This window comes from Xyrauchen texanus, chromosome 23 (genome assembly GCF_025860055.1).
Source record: "Xyrauchen texanus isolate HMW12.3.18 chromosome 23, RBS_HiC_50CHRs, whole genome shotgun sequence".
Lineage (NCBI taxonomy): Eukaryota > Metazoa > Chordata > Actinopteri > Cypriniformes > Catostomidae > Xyrauchen > Xyrauchen texanus.
Genome location: NC_068298.1, coordinates 33423016 through 33447036, shown reverse-complemented (window position 1 = coordinate 33447036; position 24021 = coordinate 33423016). Strand labels below are relative to the sequence as shown.

The 24021-nt window shown below is 38.2% G+C and overlaps 1 protein-coding gene across 1 annotated transcript in view; it reads left to right on the top strand.

Annotated features, from left to right (window-relative positions):
* LOC127663293 (netrin receptor UNC5A-like) overlaps window positions 1–24021 on the top strand; it is a 347540-nt gene that overhangs the window by 217136 nt on the left and 106383 nt on the right. The window contains exons 4-5 of the mRNA XM_052154807.1: window positions 7395–7498; window positions 8917–9097. Of these exons, the coding sequence (XP_052010767.1) occupies window positions 7395–7498; window positions 8917–9097 (285 nt within the window). The remainder of the gene's footprint in view (window positions 1–7394; window positions 7499–8916; window positions 9098–24021) is intronic.

Genomic DNA, 24021 nt, shown 5'->3' with positions numbered 1-24021 from the left:
TAAAATAAAAGCTATTAAATGTCTTATTATCATTCAAATATGAAAATTAAAATGACGGGTAATAATAGATTATGACAGATTTTTTAGGACCCTGTCCATCAATATGACAGATGATGAGAAGGTCTAATTTTTGAGAAATTTTGCATGGCGTAATTTTAATCATTACAAGTAAACACGCCACTAAGACAGACAGAAAACATGGACAAGTTCTTGAAAAGGAAAAATATTGACGATGGTTAACCTATGTGGGATAGTGGAGTGCAATTACATATTTTTGTCATAAAAGTGTGCTGTGGCAGAAAGATTTTTTGGGAAACACTGGTTTATGTATATATTTAAAATCCGCAAAAAAAAGAAACATCCTTTCAATTTCAACTGCTTTTATTTTCAGCAAAAACATGTGTGAATATTTGTATGAATATAAAAAGATTCAACAACTAAAACAAACTGATCAAGTTTCACAGAGATGTCTCTAACAGAAATGGAATAACGTGTCCCTGAACAAAGGTAACAGTCAGTATCTGGTGTGGCCACCAGCTGCATTAAGTACTGCAGTGCATCACAGTACCCTCAGTCCAGCCACAGTCCAGCCTCTCTCAGCCTATTGCAGACAGTCTGAGGACTGATGGAGGGATTGTGCATTCCTGGTGTAAATCGGGCAGTTGTTGTTGTCATCCTGTACATGTCCAGCAGGTGTGATATTCAGATGTACCGTTCCTGTGCAGGTGTTGTTACATGTGGTCTGCAACTGCGAGGACGATCAGCTGTCCTTCCTGTCTCCCTGTAGCGCTGTCTTAGGCATCTCATAGTGCGGACATTGCAATTTATTGCCCGGGCCACATCTGCAGTCCTCATGCCCCCATGCATTATGCCTAAGGTACGTTCACGCAAATGAGCAGGGACCCTGGGCATCTTTCTTTTGGTGTTTTGGTGTTTAGTGTTTTTGGACTCAGTAGAAAGGTCTAGAAAGTTTTTATAACTGTGACCTTAATTGCCTTCCGTCTGTAAGCTGTTAGTGTCTTAATGACCATTCCACAGGTGTTTGTTCATTAAATATTTATGGTTCATTGAACAAAACATTGTTGTTGTTTGTGTGAATGAAAGCCACATCTGCATGTAATAAGTAGACATGGATGCGTACATGGGAAGATTATGTTTAGATATGATGGCCGTGCATATACAAGCTGTAAACTCTTATCGTGGTACTTTGGTGAAAATTAGGCAGTTTGTTACATAAAATAAACATATTGTTTGACGAATGACAACCGCTACTAATGTAAACAAAAAGCAGCACGCATTGGATGAAGGTCATGTTTGATGTATTGACTGTGCTTATACAAGCTGTAAACTTTTTATCATGTTACTATGGTGACGAGTTGAATGTATGTATATAACATAAACTTATTCTATGGTTTAAAAGACTGTATGAGTACATGTCTGAGTGAATATAAATAAGGCGATTGACCAGCACAGCCTGTGTCGGCACGAAAGCCGCTTATTGTGTAAATGGCTGTTGCAGAAACATGTATGAGTGACGCTACTCTACGAGGCCCAGTTATTAACCATTACATCTGTGTGACTGCGATGTATGAACATGGAGATGAATGCAGTTTGAACCCAAATGCAGAGTTTAATTAAGAATCACAGACAAGATATACGTATATATACAAACTGAAATATAACTAGGAAGACGATAGGTACAAGGATAAGTACAACAATGAGACAAATATACATACTAATATAGACAAGACTAGACAAGAGGTGAGGAAACACAAGGGAATATAAAGACATTGGAATAACAACATAAGGAACATCTGGTAACACTGATGGGGAACAGGTGAATGTAATGATGATGGTGCCTGCTGGGAAAGTACATGTGAAGGTACATATGAAAGTGAAATTATTTTCTTAAAGAGTGCATATGCATCTTTCTGTCAAATAAATGCCCCTATGTTTGATATTTTGGTATCTAATGTGACATTGTGACATTAAGTGTCTAAATACCTTTTTGGGGCATGGCATATGGATACATAGTAACCTTATGTTAAAATTATGCATCACTAACCAAATTAATTTATTTCTTTAGAGTGTACTCTTGCCCAATTCTCAATGGACTATTTTCATACTGAGATGCTTTCTGTTAAAATCTATTTCAAAATCCATTAGCCAATCAATCTAGCCACTTACATTCAGTTCTCCCTGAGGCTTATTGTTTCAGTAGGTTTTATATTACTTATTTAATGTTTGATTGGGAAGCTTGATCAGGAAGAGCCAGTGGAAAGGAAATCTGCTAATCTGCAATGTAATTGCCTTGAGAAGAAGTGTGGTTTTGAAATCTCTGTGTGATACATAAGGCGATTAAACACCAGGAAACCACACTGCCTCAGACTGAACAAATATCAGCGAGCCCGTCTTACTTTTATGTGATGTCAAAGGGAAGAGGATACAGTCATATTAGTGTCTAAACAATGATTAAAGCATCTTGTGATCAAACTGGAATTGTGATTCATCTCAGTGTGGTGCATATAAATATTCTGAATGAATATCTCTCTTAGTAAAGTTAGCTTCACCACAGATTTCACTTTCACAATATGAAATAGTTTCCCCATGTTGTTTCAGACAGAATAAGTGGCAGTGCCACCTTCATTGAGAAAGAAATGGTCTCAAAACGATTTATTTATTTATTTATTTTTACTAGAAAAGTTGTCTGACTTTATATATTTACCAAAATATTTGTTTGTCATAACAGCAATTCACGTTTATGCAAATATTGTCGTGAAATTTTACCATCCAAAGTCAAGAGCCCTCCATCAAGAGAAATGCAATTTTGATGAGCAAATACAATTGGACTTGAATCAACACTTGTCCCCGGGGTTTTAGGTAGAGTGGGTGGTCGTGCAGATACCACAGGTCTAGCAGGATATCGGGTAGAGGCGGGGAAGATAATGCAATTCCTTCTTGTTGATGCTTTGCCTGTGGGCTACAGAGAGCTGTGCTCTGAAGCAGCCAAGCAGCCTGTAGAAAACACTTGAGTTGTGATATTGAGCCTTCTAACAGAGAGACTACTCAAAACTCCTATACAACGTCACAGTCCATACAACCCACATGTTATATACACTGAGGAACTCTACACACACCAAAACAATTTAAAAAAATAAATAAATAAATATAACGGGTAATGTTAGAATAAATTCTGGTTCTTATTATCATAGGGATGTGCAAAACTATATACTTTCAAATTGATGAATCGGTAGGTTAGTTAAATGGCTAGTTGCTAGTTAAATGGCTTCAGTTGAGGAAGTTCTGTATAATTACGCTTTTTTTGTCGGTTCACTGTTTACATTAAATGTGTTATTGCTTTCAAAAAACAGCTAGATGAATGCAATGAAACTGAACAGAATGCAGAAGTATGGAGATGTGTTTTTAAAAGTTATATTATTTTTAACTAGACACCCAGTCTTAACGCATTGATCATGACGGGATGCTCAGAAACAAAAGGATATGAACTTAAAGATGCTACTTGTAGTTATGCTACTATGGTTTTACTATGTAAACTGTATTCAAATATATCTTGGTGGCATGTTGACTCAAAGAAAAATAATAAGAAAAAAAGCATAATTGAGAGCCACTGTGCATTTTAAATGTAGACCAGAAATAACCATTTAACATTTACATTTACGTTTATGTATTTGGCAGACGCCTTTATCCAAAGCGAATTACAGTGCACTTATTACAGGGACAATCCCCCGGAGCAACCTGGAGTTAAGTGCCTTGCTCAAGGACACAATGGTGGTGGCTGTGGGGATCTAACCAGCGACCTTCTGATTAACAGTTATGTGCTTTAGCCCACTACGCCACAACCACTTGCCAATAATGATTATAATTCATGGAGGCCTTTAGAGTAGAAATGGTCATTTATTTATATATATACAAAAAAAGAAACGTCCCTTTTTCAGGTCACTGTATTTTAAAGATAATTTTATAGAATTTGTAAAAAAAAAAAACTTTATAGATCTTTATTGTAAAGGGTTTAAACAATATTTTCCATGCTTGTTCAATGAACCATAAACAATTAATGAACATGACCTGTGGAACGGTCATTAAGACACTAACAGCTCACAGACGGAAGGTAATTAATGTTTAGGACAATAAAGAGACCTTTCTACTGACTCTGAAAAACACCAAAAGAAAGATGCCCAGGGTTCTTGCACATCTGCCTGAGCTTACATTAGACATGCTGCATGGGGGCATGAGGACTGCAGATGTGGTCCTGGCAATACATTTCAATGTCTGTACTGTGAGACGCCTAAGGCAGCGCTACAGGGAGACAGTAAGGACAGTTGATTGTCCTCGCAGTTGCAGACCACATGTAACAACACCTGCACAGAATCGGTACAGCCGAATATTATACCTGCGGGACAGGTACAGGATGGCAACAACAACTGCCCGAGGTACACGAAGAACGCACAATCCCTCCTCCAATGCACAGACTGCAGTAGGCTGAGAGAGGCTGGACTGAGAGCTTGTAGGCCTGTTGCAAGGCAGGTCCTCACCAGACATCACCGCAACAACATCGCCTATGGGTACAAACCCACCTTCGCTGGATCAAACAAGACTGGCAAAAAGTGCTCTTCACTGACGAGTCGTGGTTTGTCTCACCAGGGGTGATGGACGGACTCACGTTTATCGTCGAAGGAATGAGCGTTTCACTGAGGCCTGTACTCTGGAGTGGGATCGATTTGGAGGTGGAGGGTCTGTCATGGTCTGGGGCGGTGTGTCACAGCATCATCAGACTGAGCTTGTTGTCATTGCAGGCAATCTCAACACTATGCGTTACAGCGAAGACATCCTCCCTCATGTGGTACCCTTCCTGCAGGCTCATCCTGATATGACCTTCCAGCATGACAATGCCACCAGCCATACTGCTCATTCTGTGCATTATTTCCTGCAAGACAGGAATGTCAATGTTCTGCCATAGCCAGTGAAAAGCCCGGATCTCAATCCCATTGAGCACGTCTGGGACCTGTTGTATCGGAGGGTGAGGGCTAGGGCCATTCCCCCCAGAAATGTCCTGGAACATGCAAGTGCCTTGGTGGAAGAGTGGGGTAACATCTCACAGCAAGAACTGGCAAATCTGGTGTGGTCCATGAGGAGGAGATGCACTGCAGTACTTAATGCAGCTGGTGGCCACACCAGATACTGACTGTTACTTTTGATTTGTCTGTTAAACTTGTTCAGTTTGTCTTAGTTGTTGAATCTTTTTATGTTCATACAAGTATTTACACATGTTAAGTTTGTTGAAAATAAAAGCAGTTGAAAGTGAGAGGACATTTCTTTTCCTGAGATATATACTGTATATATATATATATATATATATATATATATATATATATATATATATATGTATTATTATTATTAAAAAAAGATTGTCCCCATGACAGAAATTGGGGTGCACTTATTGCTAATACAATGGGTTAAAATTTAAAATGTATAGGCACATAAGGAAAAAATATAAACTATTTGACCTCACTAATTGACAACCTGCTGACTAGATGGCCATTATGATCAATTATTTCGCTTCACACAAAGACCCACATTACTTAATATGAAATGGATAATGTTATATTAAATGGCTGGCCAGTGTACCTTTTTTGGTGATATTTATAAATGTTCTGATCCTCTTTATAAATTAAGGAGGATTTTTAGAGCCCATAAGAAAGTCACAAATATGAACCCTTTAAGCAAAAGCTTAGGAAAAACAATTAATATATTAATGTGCCATTCACACTGATTGCGTTTCGTTTTTCACGTGCTTGCCAAGTGTATATATTGTTGTTCATAGTGGCGGTTCCTACTGCTGGATGCCTTAGTGCTATTGGGGGCTGTGCAACTAGCCATAACTTTTGAAAATCTGAAAAAAAAATGGCATGCGTCACCAGAGAAATGGGATGTCATTCTACAGTGCATCCGGAAGTATTAACAGCGCTACACTTTTTCCACATTTTGTTATGTTACGGCCTTATTCCAAAATTGAATACATTCATTATTTTCCTAAAAATTCTACAAACAATACCCCATAATGACAACGTGAAAGAAGTTTGTCTTTGCAAATTTATTAAAAATAAAAAAATACAAAAATCACATGTACATAAGTATTCACATCCTTTGCCATGACACTCAGAATTGAGCTCAGGTGCATCCTGTGTCCACTGATCATCCTTGAGATGTCTACAACTTGACTGGAGTCCACCTGTGGTAAATTCAGTTGATTGGACATGATTTGGAGAGGCACACACCTGTCTATATAAAATCCCTCAGTTAACAGTGCATGTCAGAGCACAAACCAAGCCATGAAGTCCAAGAATTGTCTGTAGACCTCCGAGACAGGATTGTATCAATTTTGGAATAAGGCTGTAACATAACAAATTTGGAAAAAGTGAAGCGCTGTGAATACTTTCCGGATGCACTGTATATTGATAAGGCATATTTTTTCTTGTCATTAAACCTGAACTTTCTGTAAGGGAAAATATGAATATGATGATTCAATCAGTTGCACTTGGTTCAAACTTGGGTTGTCTGAACATAATGTATGTGCCATTGCACAACACATCTGAGAACATGCACTATCCTTCAGGCCACATCTCCAAAAGTAACATCTGAGCAGAACAATATTCCTGAGAATTTTCTTTCATATTCATGTATCTACTTTGACCATATGAATGTAGTACTAATTATTAAATATATTGAATATTAAATGCTTAATATTACTTATTAAATATGCTGTTGCACAATAAGGACTACACATATTTGTAAGCACATTTTGCACATCATACACTACTTCATTATCTGTATTTGATTAGTTAATTAAAGTTGACATCTCCATGGATATTTTTCTCAATATCAATATTTTAGATTGAACATTTATGAATGTTCAGTATAAGGGAAAATGTATATCTTGGGTCCTGTACTTCACAAGTTCTTATAACATGGTCCTGTGGTGTGACAAATACATTTTTAAATGTTCAAATATTTGATGTAGTCTCTTTATTTAGTGTAGGTAATATAAGGTGATAAAAGGGGAATGCATTATTAATTATAATTAATTAACAAAATGCTGATTTATAAAGTTTTAGATGGAGTATAGGACCTCACACCACAGGACATGTCAACTTCACACAGATATTTTACATTAACTACACATTTGTATTTATGAATCTTATATATATTATATCTTTGTATAAAATAGAAAAATTATTTGGCTCATATTTTGTTATTGTATTTCTCTTCTGTAAATCATTATCTGTTTCTGTCTGAATTGCACTGTACAGTGAAGAGTTTTTTCTACAATAAAGAACTTATTTGACTTCACAAATGTATTTTAATGATTTTTACAGATCTGAGGAAGAACTTTGAGGAGGAACCACTGGGTAAGGAAGTAGCGCTTGATCAGGAAGTTCTTCTCCGCTGTCATCCTCCAGAAGGTGTTCCTCCTGCAGAGGTGAGAGGAACAAGTAAACATGTTAATCTCATCAACTCTGCTAATTATCCCTCTCATTAATGTACAGTCACAAATACATAAGCAAGCCAAAGCATCAGCATCTCGTGACGTTTCACCGCCATAATCCGTCTGTTCCGTCAGCTGGACTTGGACAAGGAGGCAAGCTGAGTGATTTGGCAGCTCTGGAAGTCCCATCAATAATACATGTATTCTTGCACTGATGCAGGACTGGACCAGCCTGCGACCAGCTGTTTCCAAATCCAATAAGAGCAACGGCAGCAACATTTCAGTGCTGCTCCCACAAATTAAAGTCATATACATTTTTTAACTGCAGTTAAAATTTTTGCCTAAAGTACATTAAAGTACATTAAAGTACATTAGACTTTTGACTTCATTCATTTTGTTTCTTTTCAGTTTGATATTTTTAATATCATTGTACCAAAAAAATATATAAAAAGGCTGTCAAAGATGTCCGAGATGCTTGTGTTCTTTTAACTTTTTAGAGCAATTTTTTAATCCTCCTTTATTACAGTATGTATTAATAATTAAATTAATATAATTGAACAAGTACGATGATCATGGCTGTGATTTGGCCATACATATTGGTTTTTTTTCTTATTAACATAAATGTAATATTGAGTAATTGACATTTCGGACTCAGTATGCAGTTATTTTGTTCTCGTTTGCTTCACCAAAGAAAATAATTAAAAAAGGTAACAAGGGACTAAATAACGAATACAGACATGAAGAGTTATTCTTGTCCAATCTAATTAGTGAACTGTGTAATATTTTTGTAATTTTGTATTTCAAAGTTTTTGCTTTTTATAATGCATTCTTCATTAGATAGTTAATTGGTTACAATTTACAATAATGTTCTATTTGTTAATATTAGTTAACAACATTAGTTAACATGAAATGACAATGAATAATGCTTATTAAGCATTTATTAATCTTAGTTACTGTTCATTTCAACATATACTAATATTTTTTTTTAATCAAAAGCTGTATTAGTTAACATTAGTTAATGCACCATGAACTAACATGAACTTGCACGAACAATTGTTTTTATTAACTAATATTAACAATTATTATTAAATTGTGTGACAAATATATTGTTAATTGTTAGTTAATGATGATAACCTAATGTGTTAACGAATGGAACCTTATTGTAAAAGTTTACCAGTTAATGAGATAGCACATTCAATAATTTCCTTCTTTAAAAAGTGAGATAGGAAATTCTACTCTGCTTCTCCACTCCCTGAAGGCACCATGAAATGCCTGCCAAATTTGAATATCCTCTGCCCAGGAACTGGCCTTGGGGACTGCTGAGAACGGTTGCTGGAGCCGAGGGCATACTGAGTGTTTTCGTTTAAGCCAGATTGAAGCTGTGAAATATTTTCCACTGTTTACATCTCTAGGTGGAGTGGCAGAGAAACGAGCAGCTGATCGACCCCAAGACTGACCCCAATTTCTTCATCACCGTGGACCATAATCTCATCATCAAACAAGCCCGTCTGGCCGACACCGGCAACTACACCTGCGTTGCCAAGAACATTGTGGCTCGTCGCAAAAGCTCGTCGGCAGCTGTGATTGTCTATGGTGTGTTTCTTCTCATACATTTGTTCCAGTCTTAAATCACAGATAAAGTACCTTTACCTTTCAACAGTCTGACAAAAGTTTGGGATGGCTTTGACCCAGAGTCAGGAGTAATTTACTGAGCGAGTCAGACTAACTTTGATGGACAACTCAGTTTTGGTCAGACTTTGAAAACAAAATGTACAGGCTACTTTCCTTCACAAAATGTACTATAGTAAAGCTAGCTGTAGTTACTAAGTTATTTTATGCTGAAATGTTGTACATCCATATAAAATATCTTGTTAGAGGAGTGGATGAATCTGCATTTCTATACTATCCTATCCCAGCTGTAGAGATCAGCTTACACCAGCATTTTGTATGCTGGTTAATTTGGGTTTGGAGCAGGTCTTGGTGGTGTTCACCAAAACAGCTTAGCTGTTGAAGCGGTTCAACCAGCAAGTTATTTTTAGTGAAGCTGGTTGATCAAGGAATCCATGCTTGTTAAATTTAGTAAAAAAGCCTGGTTGGAGACACCAGCACATCAGCATCCAATTCAGGCACCAAAAATCTTCATAAACAATAAAATATATAAATAAGAAAGTTTGTAGGATAGATTATAAGAAGTTCATAAAATTATCCCTAAGTGCAATTCATTAAAGAAAATTCTTAAAAAGTCTTATTGCTAATACAAAACATTCTTAAGTAAAGAAAAAAGAAGAACTGCTATGCAAAAAACAGCATCTGTGGCATAATTTTGATTAACCCAAAAATATATTTTTACTTGTCCCTCCTTATTTTAAAACAAGCATGGTACAAAAAATTACTTAAATATTGATCATTTTCGCAACAAAAGTGATCGTGTCGCTTTAGAAGACATTAACCACTGGAGTCATATCAATGACGTTTATGCTGACTGTCTGTGGAGCTTCAAAAGATAAATCTCCATTCTCTTGCATTTTAAGGACCTACTGAGCTAAGATATTTTTCTTCAAATGTGTTCTGGTGAAGAAAGAAAGTTACACACACCTGGGATATCCTGAGTACAAGTAAATAATGAGAGAAATTTCACTTTTGGTTGAACCATCCCTTTAACTTGTGTTGAACCTGGAATATTCCTTTAACTGTAGCTTAGTTTCTCTAAAACTCCTCATTGTAGCCAAACGTAACAGAATCTCAGCATACCAATTTAGGGACAAAGCAGCCAAGCAGTGTCTGTTAAACCTCAGCAGAGCTAACAAACACTCACACTGTAGTTGGCTTGTTGAATTAATGGCAGAATTTTGCTAATGAATTTGCTTTATAAGCTAGCTGACCTTTATTAAAATGCACAGCTGCAGAGCATCACTAACCCCGGAAGGGTCCCAGGACAAGCAGCACTCTTAAGGTAGCATGCATTACAACCCCGGACACGATCTCCGCTGATCCGGACATAGTCAATCACACATGACACGTAGTTCAGTACCCGGAACAGCTCTTCAGAGAATACTCCAATACCGCTACACCACAACCACAGAGAAAGACATGCCAACAAGGAAGAATGTTTGCTTTTTCTTTCCGGTTTGATTATGAAGCATAATGATAACAAGGGACAACAGTGTGATATTTGCATTAAACTGGAATAATCTGGCCATCAATCCAGAGTGCTCTTTTACTTGGTGGCAGTCAGTAAACTCAATCAGCATGTTTTTTTTTTAATTGAGAAAAAAAAAGAATCCTAACTGTCAATTATATCTCAGATGAAGTGAGATTAGATAAGTTGTTGAATTTAGTTTGAATTGCAGTGATTTGAGGCCAGTTTGATGGAAGGCGCCACAAAGAGATGGCAAAAGTGAGCCAAGAAAATTTCACTCTATTGTTTGCGTTTTTTGCTGTCAATCAATGAAGCCCTCACACAGGGAAAAGGAGAAATAGCACATGAATGGTAGGTGCTCCGCTATACAATTTTGCTGTTTCAAATTGTGTAATGTTCCCTAATTTGCTACCATTGTAAAAACGAATTAAAGAAAAATCCCTGTGAATAGCTTTTAATAAAAAGAACTATAAGGCATGGTCCTTCATGCAATTCTTTATATATATATATTAGGGCTGTCAATCAATTAAATTTGAATTACATGGTGTCCCCATTAATTAATCGTGATTAATCGCATATACAAATATTTGCTGAGAAAGCCCATCATATAACAATAACTCAATATATAATGATTATACATATTTATTTCAATATATAATTATACATAGTTATCTTTAAATATTAAAAAAAATATATATATATATATATATATATATAAAATATGTATATAATTAAAATGCTTTACATTCCTGTAGCAGAAGATTTAATCATTGATAAGGCCATACAAAAAGCAGCTTTAGAATACAATGTATTGTTTACTACCATATTATTGATCATAAGTCAATCATTGGCATACAGTTCACAGCAATCCATTTCACAAGTGAATTTGTCAATCAGTTGGAGATTTAATATGAGGGCTTGTTTAAGGGCTCGTCAGTTTACATCTGCGTCAGATGTCTGTGTGTTGTGTCATAAAAATAAAATGTTTCGGTCACTGTGTCAAGTTAAATATAGTTTAATACTCAATCTTTAAACACATCTTGAGATCCCTTAGATCGCATTTGTGCTCCTTCGAGTGTTTTGAACACAAGAACGTAACGAATGTTTGTGTTGTTCTGCCTACTGAAGTGTTTTCTTCACTGTATTAACTGCGCATAGCTCATAGAGCTGAAATGTCACTTACTGCCCTCTGGAGTAAACAGGTGGTACTACAAGCTTTAATTTCTCAGGAATCTTCCTTATTATGGTCCGTGGGTATGCGATTAATTGTGTTAATTTTTTTTACGCGTTATTTTTTGTAAAATTAATCACACTGAATTAACGTGTTAAATTGACATCCCTAATATATATATATATATATATATATATATATATATATATATGGCTTCACATTAAAATGTCTAGTTTACTAATTTGAAGTCTTGCAGGCATACTTATTGGCTGATCTGTAGGTGGTGTGTGAGCTGTTATTTGTGTGACAAAAGGTTGGAGTTGCATTTTAACAAGGCTTGTCTTGACTTGGCTCAACAGTGTGCTAAGAGGTAATCAGGACCCCGAGTTGTTGCACAATTTACTGCCTCGTGGTGAGCAATCAGTGGTAGAACAGAAGCTAAAGAATTGATTCAACCCGACCAGAGCAAGAATTCGTAGAGAATTAGAGTGCAGCTACAGACACAATATAGACTCTGACGGGCGTTCAAGACTCCAGGACAACAAATCAGTCGAGTTGCCAGTGGGGAGAAGATATCAGATTTGCTCAATTTTCCCACCAAGAGAGAAGAGGCTGGAGTCTTGATTAAAAATGCTGCGTGAACTTGGGACTCGGGAAGAATCCTCCAAGATTATGCATTTCACAAGCCAAATTATTGGTGCCTTAAAAATCTTACAGTGTAAAAATGTATCGCAGAAAACCAAGATACACACCGCATGATCATTGTGAGATGCAATTTTGGCTAATCCCTTAAGAAGTCCCACCCAACAAAGGGTCTCTAATTTGACCCTGTAGTCTTACCATTTACATTCATATATACCTTGCATAAGAGACTGAGTGATAGCTAGTATTGTAACTTGACATGGGCAACAGCAGAGAATAGGTTTCAATGATTCTTATATATGTAGAAATGTATGTATTTATTTACAAAAGAATGCTTCGACTTAAATACTTTGAATGAATACTAAGATGCAAATTAAACAATTTGTTGGTGTCAGCAATGTGGTTCTGTTTTGGCCAAACTCCCCACCCATCCATGCATTGACAGAATTTTTACAGTGCAACATGGTATACGTGCTCATTTGCATAATTTATTTAATGGTCACTTAACAGAACCTCAAATATTGTGTACCAAGTTGGTATGTCAAGAACAAGGCACAATAGCACATTAAATAAAGGAATTCCAAAGTGGCAGTCCAAGAAAGATGTAGAGAAAACTAAATGCAAAGCTGCCATACAAGAGTTGGAACTAGGGATAGAGGAGGGTGTTAAGTGCAGCCTGCATCCATGCGATGGAAAGGCAGCTTGGAAACGAATAACGGATGACTTGAATAGAATGGCTCTGATAAGCACTTTGAATTGTGTTGGTAGGCATCTTGATCAGCTGTGCATAAGATTTACTATCATGGCCTGTCTGAACTAATGATATGCTTGATTTATATGTACCAATATAGCTACACATAGTAATAACCTGGAATGTTTATTTACATGTGGCCTGGGACCACCCACATTAGATGCAAACCCACCCAGAATACTATCGATTATTTTTTAACTTCAAATATATATTTATAAAATAGTTTAAAAAATTTATTAATTCTGATTTCTGAAAGTTTGAAATAAATGTTTGAATGCATTGCTTCTCTGTTGTTATGGAAAATTTGTTAAAAGAAATTACAATTTAAATTCGGCATCCATTTTTATTGTGGCCCACCCAAATGTAATTTCCTGGGTACGCCCTTGCTATTACGAACCAGTTGTTGAACTGTTCGGCCCGATGGTGGAAAAGGGGAAAAGTTTTTTTTAAATTAATTTTAATTTATAAAAAGCATTAAAACATGAATTTCTCAACAAATAATCAGAGTAATGGCAAGTAGCATGTCAACGGGATTTAAGAGGGTTGCCCAAATCACGTAAACATCTTAATCTATTCCTTGTACTTTTGGTGTACATGTAAATGTAGCCTGTGTTTAATGTATATTTTAATATTTCAAACATGACACATAGTATAATGACACATAATGATGCAAACTAGTGAATACAATACCAAATATTTCAGTAGTCGGTACCAATACCAGTCCAATTTCATGATTCTCGATACCAATTTCGATACAATTGCAAAGAAAATTAGGTAACATGCTATTGAATACGCTCCTTTTCGTTTCCCCTCTCCTTTGCACTGGGCACACGAGCAGTGAACGGTGGCTGGTCCACATGGGCCACGTGGTCGGCCTGCAGTGCTGTCTGCGGTCGGGGGTGGCAGAAGAGGAGCCGGAGTTGCACCAACCCCACTCCCCTGAACGGCGGGACGTCCTGCGAGGGCCAGAGCGTCCAGAAAAGTGCCTGCACTGCCACCTGTCCAGGTAACGTCCACTGGGTGTTACTCACTGCAGAGTAGAGCTAGTTTAGCATTAGCACGCAGACCCTTGCACGGTCCACTTGCTCTAATGGCACCAATAGCTTCCTCTCTGTAGTAGTTACAAGGGCAGCTGGCTTGCTTGGCTTTTTGTGCTTAAGCAAAACTTTCTCAGTTTTTCTTTTGAAAACCATTGAATTATTCATAGCTGAACCTGTGATTGTGTCTCCATTCCGGCCATTGTGTTTCTTTTGATTTTGTATTTATTTATTTATTAAATTTTTTCCTCTGTGGCACCGCTATCGCTTCTGCTGCATGAGGAATGTTTCCTGTTCAGTTCTAAGTTGCTGGTGGAAAACTGAAAACACTCATCCTTTACACAAAGTTTGATAGGACAGCAAGTGCTCAGAGTGATGTTTATGCTTCTGCGAATCTTGCAATTATAAGTATTAGTGAATGATTTCTTGCTAGTGTTTAACGTCAGCACTTAAGGGGCCATGTGTAATGCAAGAATCTATGCCCCTGCAAAATCTTATCCCCCTTGGACCTCACTGTGATTCTATTGGCTAAAAATAACTTTAAATAGGTACTCTTTTCAGTGCCTGATCACAAACCTGTAAAACGTTTTTTGACATATGCTGCCTTATCTATGTAATTTAAAGCTAAAAGCAATGAAAGGCCATGTGTTAGTTATTTTAATATAGAATGTGTGCTTACAGGGTTGCATGTTAAGATGGCGCCTCGGATGGCAGCCTCGGCGTGTTGCTCTTATCTGTTTTTTATATTTTTGTTTGTTAATTCCATGATTGCTGGACAACACTCAATATCATACTCCAGAGAGAGACTTCTCAGCATAAGAGATACAATATCACCTGGAATGACTCCAAATTTTTACATACCACTGGATTTAATAGAGACACTAACTAAGAGTGCTACAGTTCTATCACTGGCTGTGAGACACAGGAGAAGAGGTAGAAGATTGGGGGCCTTGGTGCACCTTCAGCGGCGGGGTTTTCACACACCGCTGCCAGGAATGCTCTTATCTAATGTTCAATCCCTGTGCAATAAAATAGACAAACTTAAACTTCTCATTAAAACAATTAAGACTCACCTTCTTCCGTTATGTTTCACGGAGACTTGGCTGTGCAAGACAATACTGGACAACGTGCTCTGGTATTTCACCTCCACCGAGTCATCCGGGAAATCACGAGGTGGAGGAATCTGTTTTTAGATAAAGAAGGCTGGTACAATAATTTGACAGTCCTGATAAACCCATGTTCATGTACATGTTCTCCCAAACTGGAAACTTTTTTTATAAACTGCAGACCATTTTACTGGCCCTGGAATTTATCTTGATTATTTTGGTCGGTGTCTGCGTTCCAACACAAGCCTGCGTGCGAGAGGCACAGCAGATAGAGAGAGACAACACCCAGACTCCGAACTCATAATTATGGGCGATTTCAATGACGCAAAACGGTTCGTGAACTAGGCAGACTCCAGCGCATCATACGCTCAGCTGAAAAAATCATCAGCTGCAGTCTACAATTGTTTTGTTTATTGTGCATTGTATATTGTATGTCGTAATTTTACATTCTATGTATATTTTGTATTTGTGAGTACATGATGTACCATGTTTAATTGTCCTTGGAGCTAAACAGCAAGTCAAATCCTAGTAAGTGCTACTTACCTGGCCAATAAAGAGAATTATGATTCTGATTTACTGTTATTATACAATTATTCGAACACGTCTTATTAAATCAGAATTTAGAGTCAGAACTATCTTTTTACATTCCATAGTATATAGACAAAGCTATACATGGTCAAATAAAAAAAATAAAAAAATTGTATTTGCATGCTAATCAGTTAACCTGCTGTCTTAGCATACCACTAACCAAATAACCTGCTAGTTTAGCATACAGCTATTAGCTTTGTTGAACACAGACACCTTTACAAAATTTAGGATTACCATAAAGTTGATTGCTAAAGCATCAGCATCCCTCTCTTACTCCATTTTTCCAGTGAGAGGGTTTATCTACTGTTTCATTACAAAGCATCCAGTGAAATTTAATAAGATGCCACCTTTACACTGTTCTGTAAGTAACATGTTCTCAAAATATGCTGTTTTAGTGAGAAAAAATGCTAAGTATTCTGACAGGGCTGGGGGGGAATAGGATGAAAGCAGGTTCACAGCAGTGTCAAAGGCAGATTTTATATATATATATATATATATATATATATATATATATATATATATATATATATATAAGGGTCAGGCTCAGTGAGAGGATTTAACAATTGTCCTGCAGTGGCTTTATTCTTCCTTGTATCATATGTGTTTCTTGCAGTCCGACTGATTAATCCTACCATTGGTCACACGAAGGGAGCCATGGTGTCCTGGCCCAAGGATGACTTATTTGTGTTCCAATCAAAAATGGTCACCTGCCTCCTTTAGTGTGCTCACCAGAGGAGTCCTGAATCCTGTCAGTGAGAGAGAGAATGAGAGAGAGTGACCATCCCATTCCATTTATCACCATACAAAGATACGCACGGACAACTGCAGGCCCTAAAAATTACATCTGAGACTTCATTCCGATTTATCAAAATGTGACTCCTGGCTTCAGGAGTTATAAATCATCATTTACTAACTAGCTGCGGGTAAAGGCAACATGTTCCTAGAGCACAGTCAGATGGCAGCGGACAGAAAGAGAAACAATCTAACTTTGATAAACGACTTTCTATGTGAACAGAGTCTATCACCGCTGCTCTACTGATCCTCAGGACAGGGCATCTTTAAAGCACTTGACGTGATCCTTTTGTGTAATGTGCCGAACATGCAATGCCATGTGAATGTTGGTGAAGTTGATGAAGCTGGATTCATGTTGGAAAATTATTACGTTGGAATAATATTTCTAAGGCACTCGAAATGCTGTCCTCAGTAGAGTGTTTGGGAGTGACTAACTAAAGCAGCAACACTACTATTACTTGACTAAAGTTTTAGCTGAATTAATCATGACAGTAGTTCAGTTGTTTTCAAATTACAGTAATTTTCCAGCAACAAGCTACTTTTTACTACATATGTAGATGTAACGATCTGAATTTGAACGATCTGGATATCAATTCTTAAAAACCCTGTGACAATGTTTTACTCTAGCCTCTACAATGCAAGTAAATCACTTGCATATGTGACCAAATGTCATGCAATATGAATAAAAATGCTTGTGATTAGCCACCTATACATACATCTGGAAAGTATTCACAGCGCTTCACTTTTTCCACATTTTGTTATGTTACAGCCTTATTCCAAAATTGATTAAATTCATTATTTTCCACAAAATTCTACAAACAATACCCCATAATGACAACGTGAAAGAAGTTTGTTTGAAATCTTTGCAAATTTATTAAAAGTAAAAAACGAAACAAATCAAAGATGTATTTGCATCATGTTGCCCATGGGGAAAAGACACCACGGAGACCACATCCTGCCGTAAGGGGATGTTAACATGTGGAGAATACATCACATGGACTTACCAACTGGGAAGTACCACATATGGAAAGAAGCCCCCACGCTAGGTCGCGGAGGGGAGGAACCCTGCAAACGCAGCGACCTCTAAGGAACCTGATAATCAGGTCGTGCTTCCCCAAGGACTTACCATCCACCGCAACATGGTGTGCCGCTATAATGGTCACATTCACCTTCGAAGTGGAGGGGGACAGCCTCTTCTGTCACCCTGTTGTCTGTCTGGACCAACACATACTTGCCCTTGATCAATATCCAAAGGCTCCGCAGAGCCAGCAATACCACCAATACCACCAGCAACTCAAGGCAGTTGATATGCCAACACAGTCAAGGTCTTGTCCAGGAGACAAGGCAATACCCATTGCAAATGTCACCCCAACCTAACTTAGAGGTGTCTGTTGTGACAACAACACGCCTGGACATTTGTTCTATTGGAATGCCTGCTGCAGAAATGCAAGATCCGTCTAAGGTTTGAACGTGTGGTGACAGATCAGTGTGATGGCCAAGTGATGCGTTCCATGGTGCCATTCCTAACTCGGGACTCAAGTCTGAAGCCAGTGCTGGAGTGGTCTTATATGCATCAACCCAAGAGGCGCAACCGCTGCCGAGGTCACCATATGTCCAAGAGCCTTTGAAATTGTTTCGATGGGACAACTGTTCTTCCACTGAATGACTTCAGGCAGTTCAGCACTGACTGACTGAGTCATAGTGACTGAGTCCACCTCCATCCCAAGAAAAGAGATGCTCTGCACCGGGGAGAGCTTGCTCTTTTCCCAGTTGACCTGAAGCCCCAATTGGCTGAGGTGTCTGAGCATCAGGTCCCTGTGCGCACACAATAGATCTAGAGAGTGAGCTAGAATCAGCCAGTCATCGAGATAATTGATGCTGAAACCCACTTCCCTTAGTGGGGCAAGGGCTGACTCAAGAAAGTGAACCCTGTAGTCGTGCCTCATATCCACCAGGTCAGGGCTACCCTCATGCAGCTCTTTCAGTGCCTTTTCCTGGTGAACTTGTAGGAGGGCCATGGCATGCAGGGCGGAGATGGCCTGTCCAGTGGCACTGTATGCTTTGGCCGACAGGGACTATGAGACTAATAGGTCTTGGACAAGAGCCTCTGGCGATTCCGCCAGATGGTGGTGTTTTGTGGGCACAAGTGCACCGCAACTGCCTTGTCCACCTGAGGAATCTTTGTGTACGCCCTGGATGCAGGTTAGAGGGTTCCACTTGAGCCCGACGCTCGTGGCAGTCCGGGCAATCATGGTGACCACACCTGAGGTTGGGAGCCCAGCTGAGTCCTCCGTGTTCGACAGTAACAGCCCATCTCTGATGCTACGATCGAGAGCTCAACCTCTTCCTGAGCCCCGAATGAGACATTAAACTTGCCTTGGGGCGAGCCGCCTGTCTCATCCTAGAATTCGATCGGGGCAAATGAGCATACTGGGTTATGTGAGGTCCTTGGGGGTTCACCCAGCAGAACCGCTCCCATTGGGGTCCCCAAATCGCCCCCCAGCTCTAACCATTGCGGCCTTGTGCCCGTAGGCAGAAGGACCAGGGCAGTTAGTGGCTGGAGTGGCTTTCCCTCTGATGACGGGTCTCAGAATTACGTGAGAGTCTGCCGGACCGAACTCCATGCAAGTGTTGCTGACAGAGAGCGCTTGCAGGTCCCCAAACCTATTGATGGAATTGAGCACGATCAGGAGGGCCGTCTTCAAGGTGAGGGCCTTTAGTTCGACTGAATTTAGCGGCTCAAACGGGGCCCCCAAAAGTCCGAGAGGACAACGGAGAGATCCCATGAGGGGAACAGGTATGGCCTAGGAGGGTTCATTATCCAGGAGCCTATAAGGAACCTGATGATCAGGTCATGCTTCCCTAACGACTTACCGTCCACTGCATTGTGGTGAGCCGCTATCGTGGCTACATAAACCTTCAAGGTGGAGTGGGTCTGTTCAGACAGATTTTTTCTTCGGAGCCAAGCGGTTGTGTTTCAGCGAGCTGAGTAAAACCCACTGCAGATCCACTCAGCTTCAGCACACGTGTCTTTATAAAGACTTTCAACATCAGTGTGTTTTACTCTTTTTAGAGAATATATACTCTTTTAAAGGGCTGCCGAAGTGCTCAAGGACGTAGTCTGCACTGGCGTGCAGAAGAAGAAAAGCCGCTGAAATGCGTCGTATTTTCAACAGCGAATGCTGAAGGTGAGTGGATCTGCAGTGGGTTTTACTCAGCTCGCTTAAACACAAGTGCTGTCTGAATCTGTCTGTAAAATCTGTCTGAACAGACGCACAATTCTCTCCTTTTATACCCACGTCCAGGTGAGGGGCATGCAAATTCTTTTCGCCAATTCTCATTGGCCTTTTCTCAAAGATAAGAGGTAACCGAGGCTCTAAAGAGAGACCCCTAGTGTCACTACATCGACACAACTTAGAGTGAGTGGGAGAATGGGAATTAAGAATATTAATAGTATGAATAAGTCTTATCTTACATGCTTTTGCTTCTCAAGTAAAGATTTCTTGTTTTAGGGATGTTTAGGTAATTTCACTAAAAAACTACATAAAATAATTTATTGTTGGCCTGTTACAGTTTCAAAGTAGCTTCTCAGTGCAATTCTGGACCCTGAGAGCTCATCTGTATCATGCAATGTCTTATCTTTCCTTCCTCTCTCTCCCTTGCCTACTCCTATGGAAAATTATTACCATAGTCTCAAGAATCAATAGTACTTATGGCCTTTTTCTTCCTTCAAATCTTTTCAAAAGGAACAACCCAAGTAACTTAACACAATTGGACAATCAACTAGATGAGCTCAGATGTGAAGAGTCTAATGTAATAAGAGGCTTTTAAAGGGCTAATTGACCCTGATGAGCCTCTTGTCCAATCTCTTTTAGTATGGTGAAGAGCTGCTTCATCTGAACCAACACATCAGAGACGTCACACGACAATCCAGTACACACTCCTTACCTTTCACTGGAGAGCTTTGTAAATGTAATGGGCTCTAAAGTGATCAACACCTGATGTTCAATGCAAATTCTCAGACATGTTCGTATTCCAACTCTTTTCACTTTCATGTACGTTGAAAGCTCAGAGCAAGAGCTGATTAATTTGTATTTTAAACTTAAAACTAAACAGTTATTTAACACCACTTGAGATGAAATTGAAATATTACAAAGGAGGAAACAAACAAAAGGCAGTATTGCTAAATATCTTCTTTTGGCTTCCATCTCATTCTTGTCTTTTGTGAATGCATTATCATTAGAACGACGCGTTCAGTGTGTACCCTACCCATGCCAGTACCTTAACTGATGGAGAACAAATGGCCCTTCCAGCTTACGTTGCAATTTGTTTTCAGCACTCCGAGCAAACATTTTCCTCTTCCCTGGATGCCAGGCTGTTCTGCTGAACTTTATCTCTTTGCATTTCCCCCCTCTTGAAGTTTTTTTGACAGATAAAGTGTTGGCCTATATATAAATATGTATTAAGTTTGGAATAAGGCTCAGTGCCAGGCAATGAAAATCTTTATTTTGGCTGTTGCTTTGGTGTTCTCCCTTGTGCCATACTTCCATCAGCCTTGAATCTGATTAAAACTAGAATTGGGCAATGTAGCTAAAAAACTTCTTGATATCTCAATATTTTTCAGCCTTTTGCTGATATTCATTACATATACCAAAATGTATTGATTTGCTCTAAAATCACTTAAAAGTTTTTTTTTTTTAATTTAGTTTTATTATTTAGTCCAGTTAGTGAAACCATCATTTTGACCTAAAAGCTATTCTAGCCATATTTGTTCAAAAATGTTTAATGCAAGAAATAAAAAAATTGTAATAATAATAAAGTAAAAATAAATAAGAAAAAAGTTACTATTTTCACAAAATTAACACAAGAATGAACAAGGATGTACAGTATATATAATTATATTATTATTTAATTATATGCATCAGAACAACAACAATGCATGGTTATAAACTGAATAAATTATATATATATATATATATATATATATATATATATATATATATATATATATATATATATATATATATATATATATTTTCTTTTCCTGCAAAAACACTTTAATACATGAAAAATTCATGGTGAAACTAATATTTTTGAGTAATGATGCAAACAAATCATACTGTCAAAATTTAAACAGACTGATTCACTGAAAATACATTTTTAATTGCATTGCATATTTTAAGTATGAAAGCTCCCTAAGCTCCTTTTTTTACAAGCACTTCAACCAAGATGTTTTACTTCAAAACCTATTAGTGTGTTGTGTTAATGTTGCATGAGATACTTGGAAAAAAATTAGACAGCGGACCATTGTGACATCACAGCCTATTGAGATCTGGCCCCGCCCTGCCTGGATTGGAGCCCATGAATCACCTGTAATCTTGTCGTCTCAGTTTTATTAAACACAGACTGTTTAGGACCTGGCGAGATTACAGATGTGAGTGTTGACTCAGTCTTGTCCCTGCTGATCTAAATGGTAATTGTGTGCCTCTCCCGCTTTCTTTCTCCTCCCCGCTCAAGGACGAGGCAGCTGGAGGCGTCCAGCATCAGCCATTATGATTTTGAAGACTGGCGAGTGGAAATGGGGCTTCCTGCAGTCCTTGTAAAGAGCAGCTGTTTGGCCTTTAGATGTGCCCTTGACAAGATGTTCGAATAGACCTGCCACTGTGTTATTGTGTTACACGCAACCTATCTTGCAACGTCACACACACAAACATAAACTCACACACCTCTTTGCCGCTAGAAGCAGGATGATTGGAAATATATTGTATTAATGGCAGGGAGTATAAAGGACAGTTATTTGGGTGTCTGGTTTTGGATTCTTAGAAGTGCATGCTTCAATCATGTTCAGCAGGTTTAAGAGGTATTTGCTGTGTTTCTTTTAATGGGACTTGGCCAGCTTTGTATGTTTTTCAGCTTCTGTTGATTAATTTATATTTGGTTGAAGTCAACATGAAATCAAAATTGGTCCTATTTACTTTCTTAATACACTTACATTGCCTTAATTTGCATTAAAAAAATAAATGTCTTTGAAACCTTTCATCAAAACCGGCTACAAAAAAAGCTATATTTTGTTTTTGTATTTATATTATATTTTGCTATAGTAAAATATTGCTGTCCTAATTTCTTCACTTTCACACATTATTTTAATGGTCTTTGATCATGACCCCTCATTTCTGATGCTGCAAAACTCAAGATTTCGTTTCATTATTTGATCACTCCACAGAAATAAGGTAAGCATGCGTCTCCTCCTCTGTGTCACTGTGTCATTAACACTGCACAATGACCAGAAACATTTGCCATTTCATGATTGTTTAAAGTAAAGCTGGAGCACTTTCACTAAGTTTATATTTATGTGTTTATATTTTCACGAGAGTTTGGTGTGATGGCCGTTTCTCACGAGACGCAGCAAGCGGTGGAATCTGCCGCTCTCTCTCTTAGAGGAAGCGTTTTGTGCAGTCAAGACGGTGCTCGCTTCGCGATTTCAGTGGGGACTGTTGCCATAGTTATAATCAACAAGAACTAGCTGAGTTACCGACATGCACACAAACAGCAGCAAACTTGCAATGTGAGAGAAATATTCTGCACCTATTTTACCTCACCTGATTGAGAAGTGCTCTGGCAAAAATCTGTTGTCAAATTTAGATGCAGTTGGACCAAACTGATTTTAAACTGGGCTCACATTGTTTTTGTAACAGTGTATATAGTTCATATAGATGTTATATCAAATCATTAGTTGTTCAATTAAGCCATAATCAGTTGATAACATGAAACTTGAGATAAAGCATGAGATAAATGAATGATAAAGTAAAAATGGCATTTGTGTTTATTGTTGATTTGCATATGTTTGTGATCTGCTCACAATCTTGATGCATTATTTTGCTCATCATCATATTTTATTTGTTATCTATAATTTCATTAGAATTGAGTAAAATACATTGTTTGAGGTTTATGACTAACATAGAGCTTCATGACATGACATTGAGTTCTGTTAATTTCCTGTTTTTTTCCCCTTCTTTTTTTACCTGGCAAACCAGCTTGTGCATTCTCAAATCTCTACGAGATTTTTGAAGCATAATATAACTTGGGAAATTCCTCTTCCATGTTTTCAGCAGTCTGCTATGAGCCCAGTAAAATCTTGTATGATTGGCTGTGTAAAGCAGCCGTGGCTGCCACAGCCACTCAGAAAAAGACCAAATATTTTAATCACTTGCAGTGCCTGCCACGAACAGCTGTGCACGTGAAAGCAGCAGGTTCTCTTACGAGAGGTTCTCTCGTATTGCGTAAGCTAGCT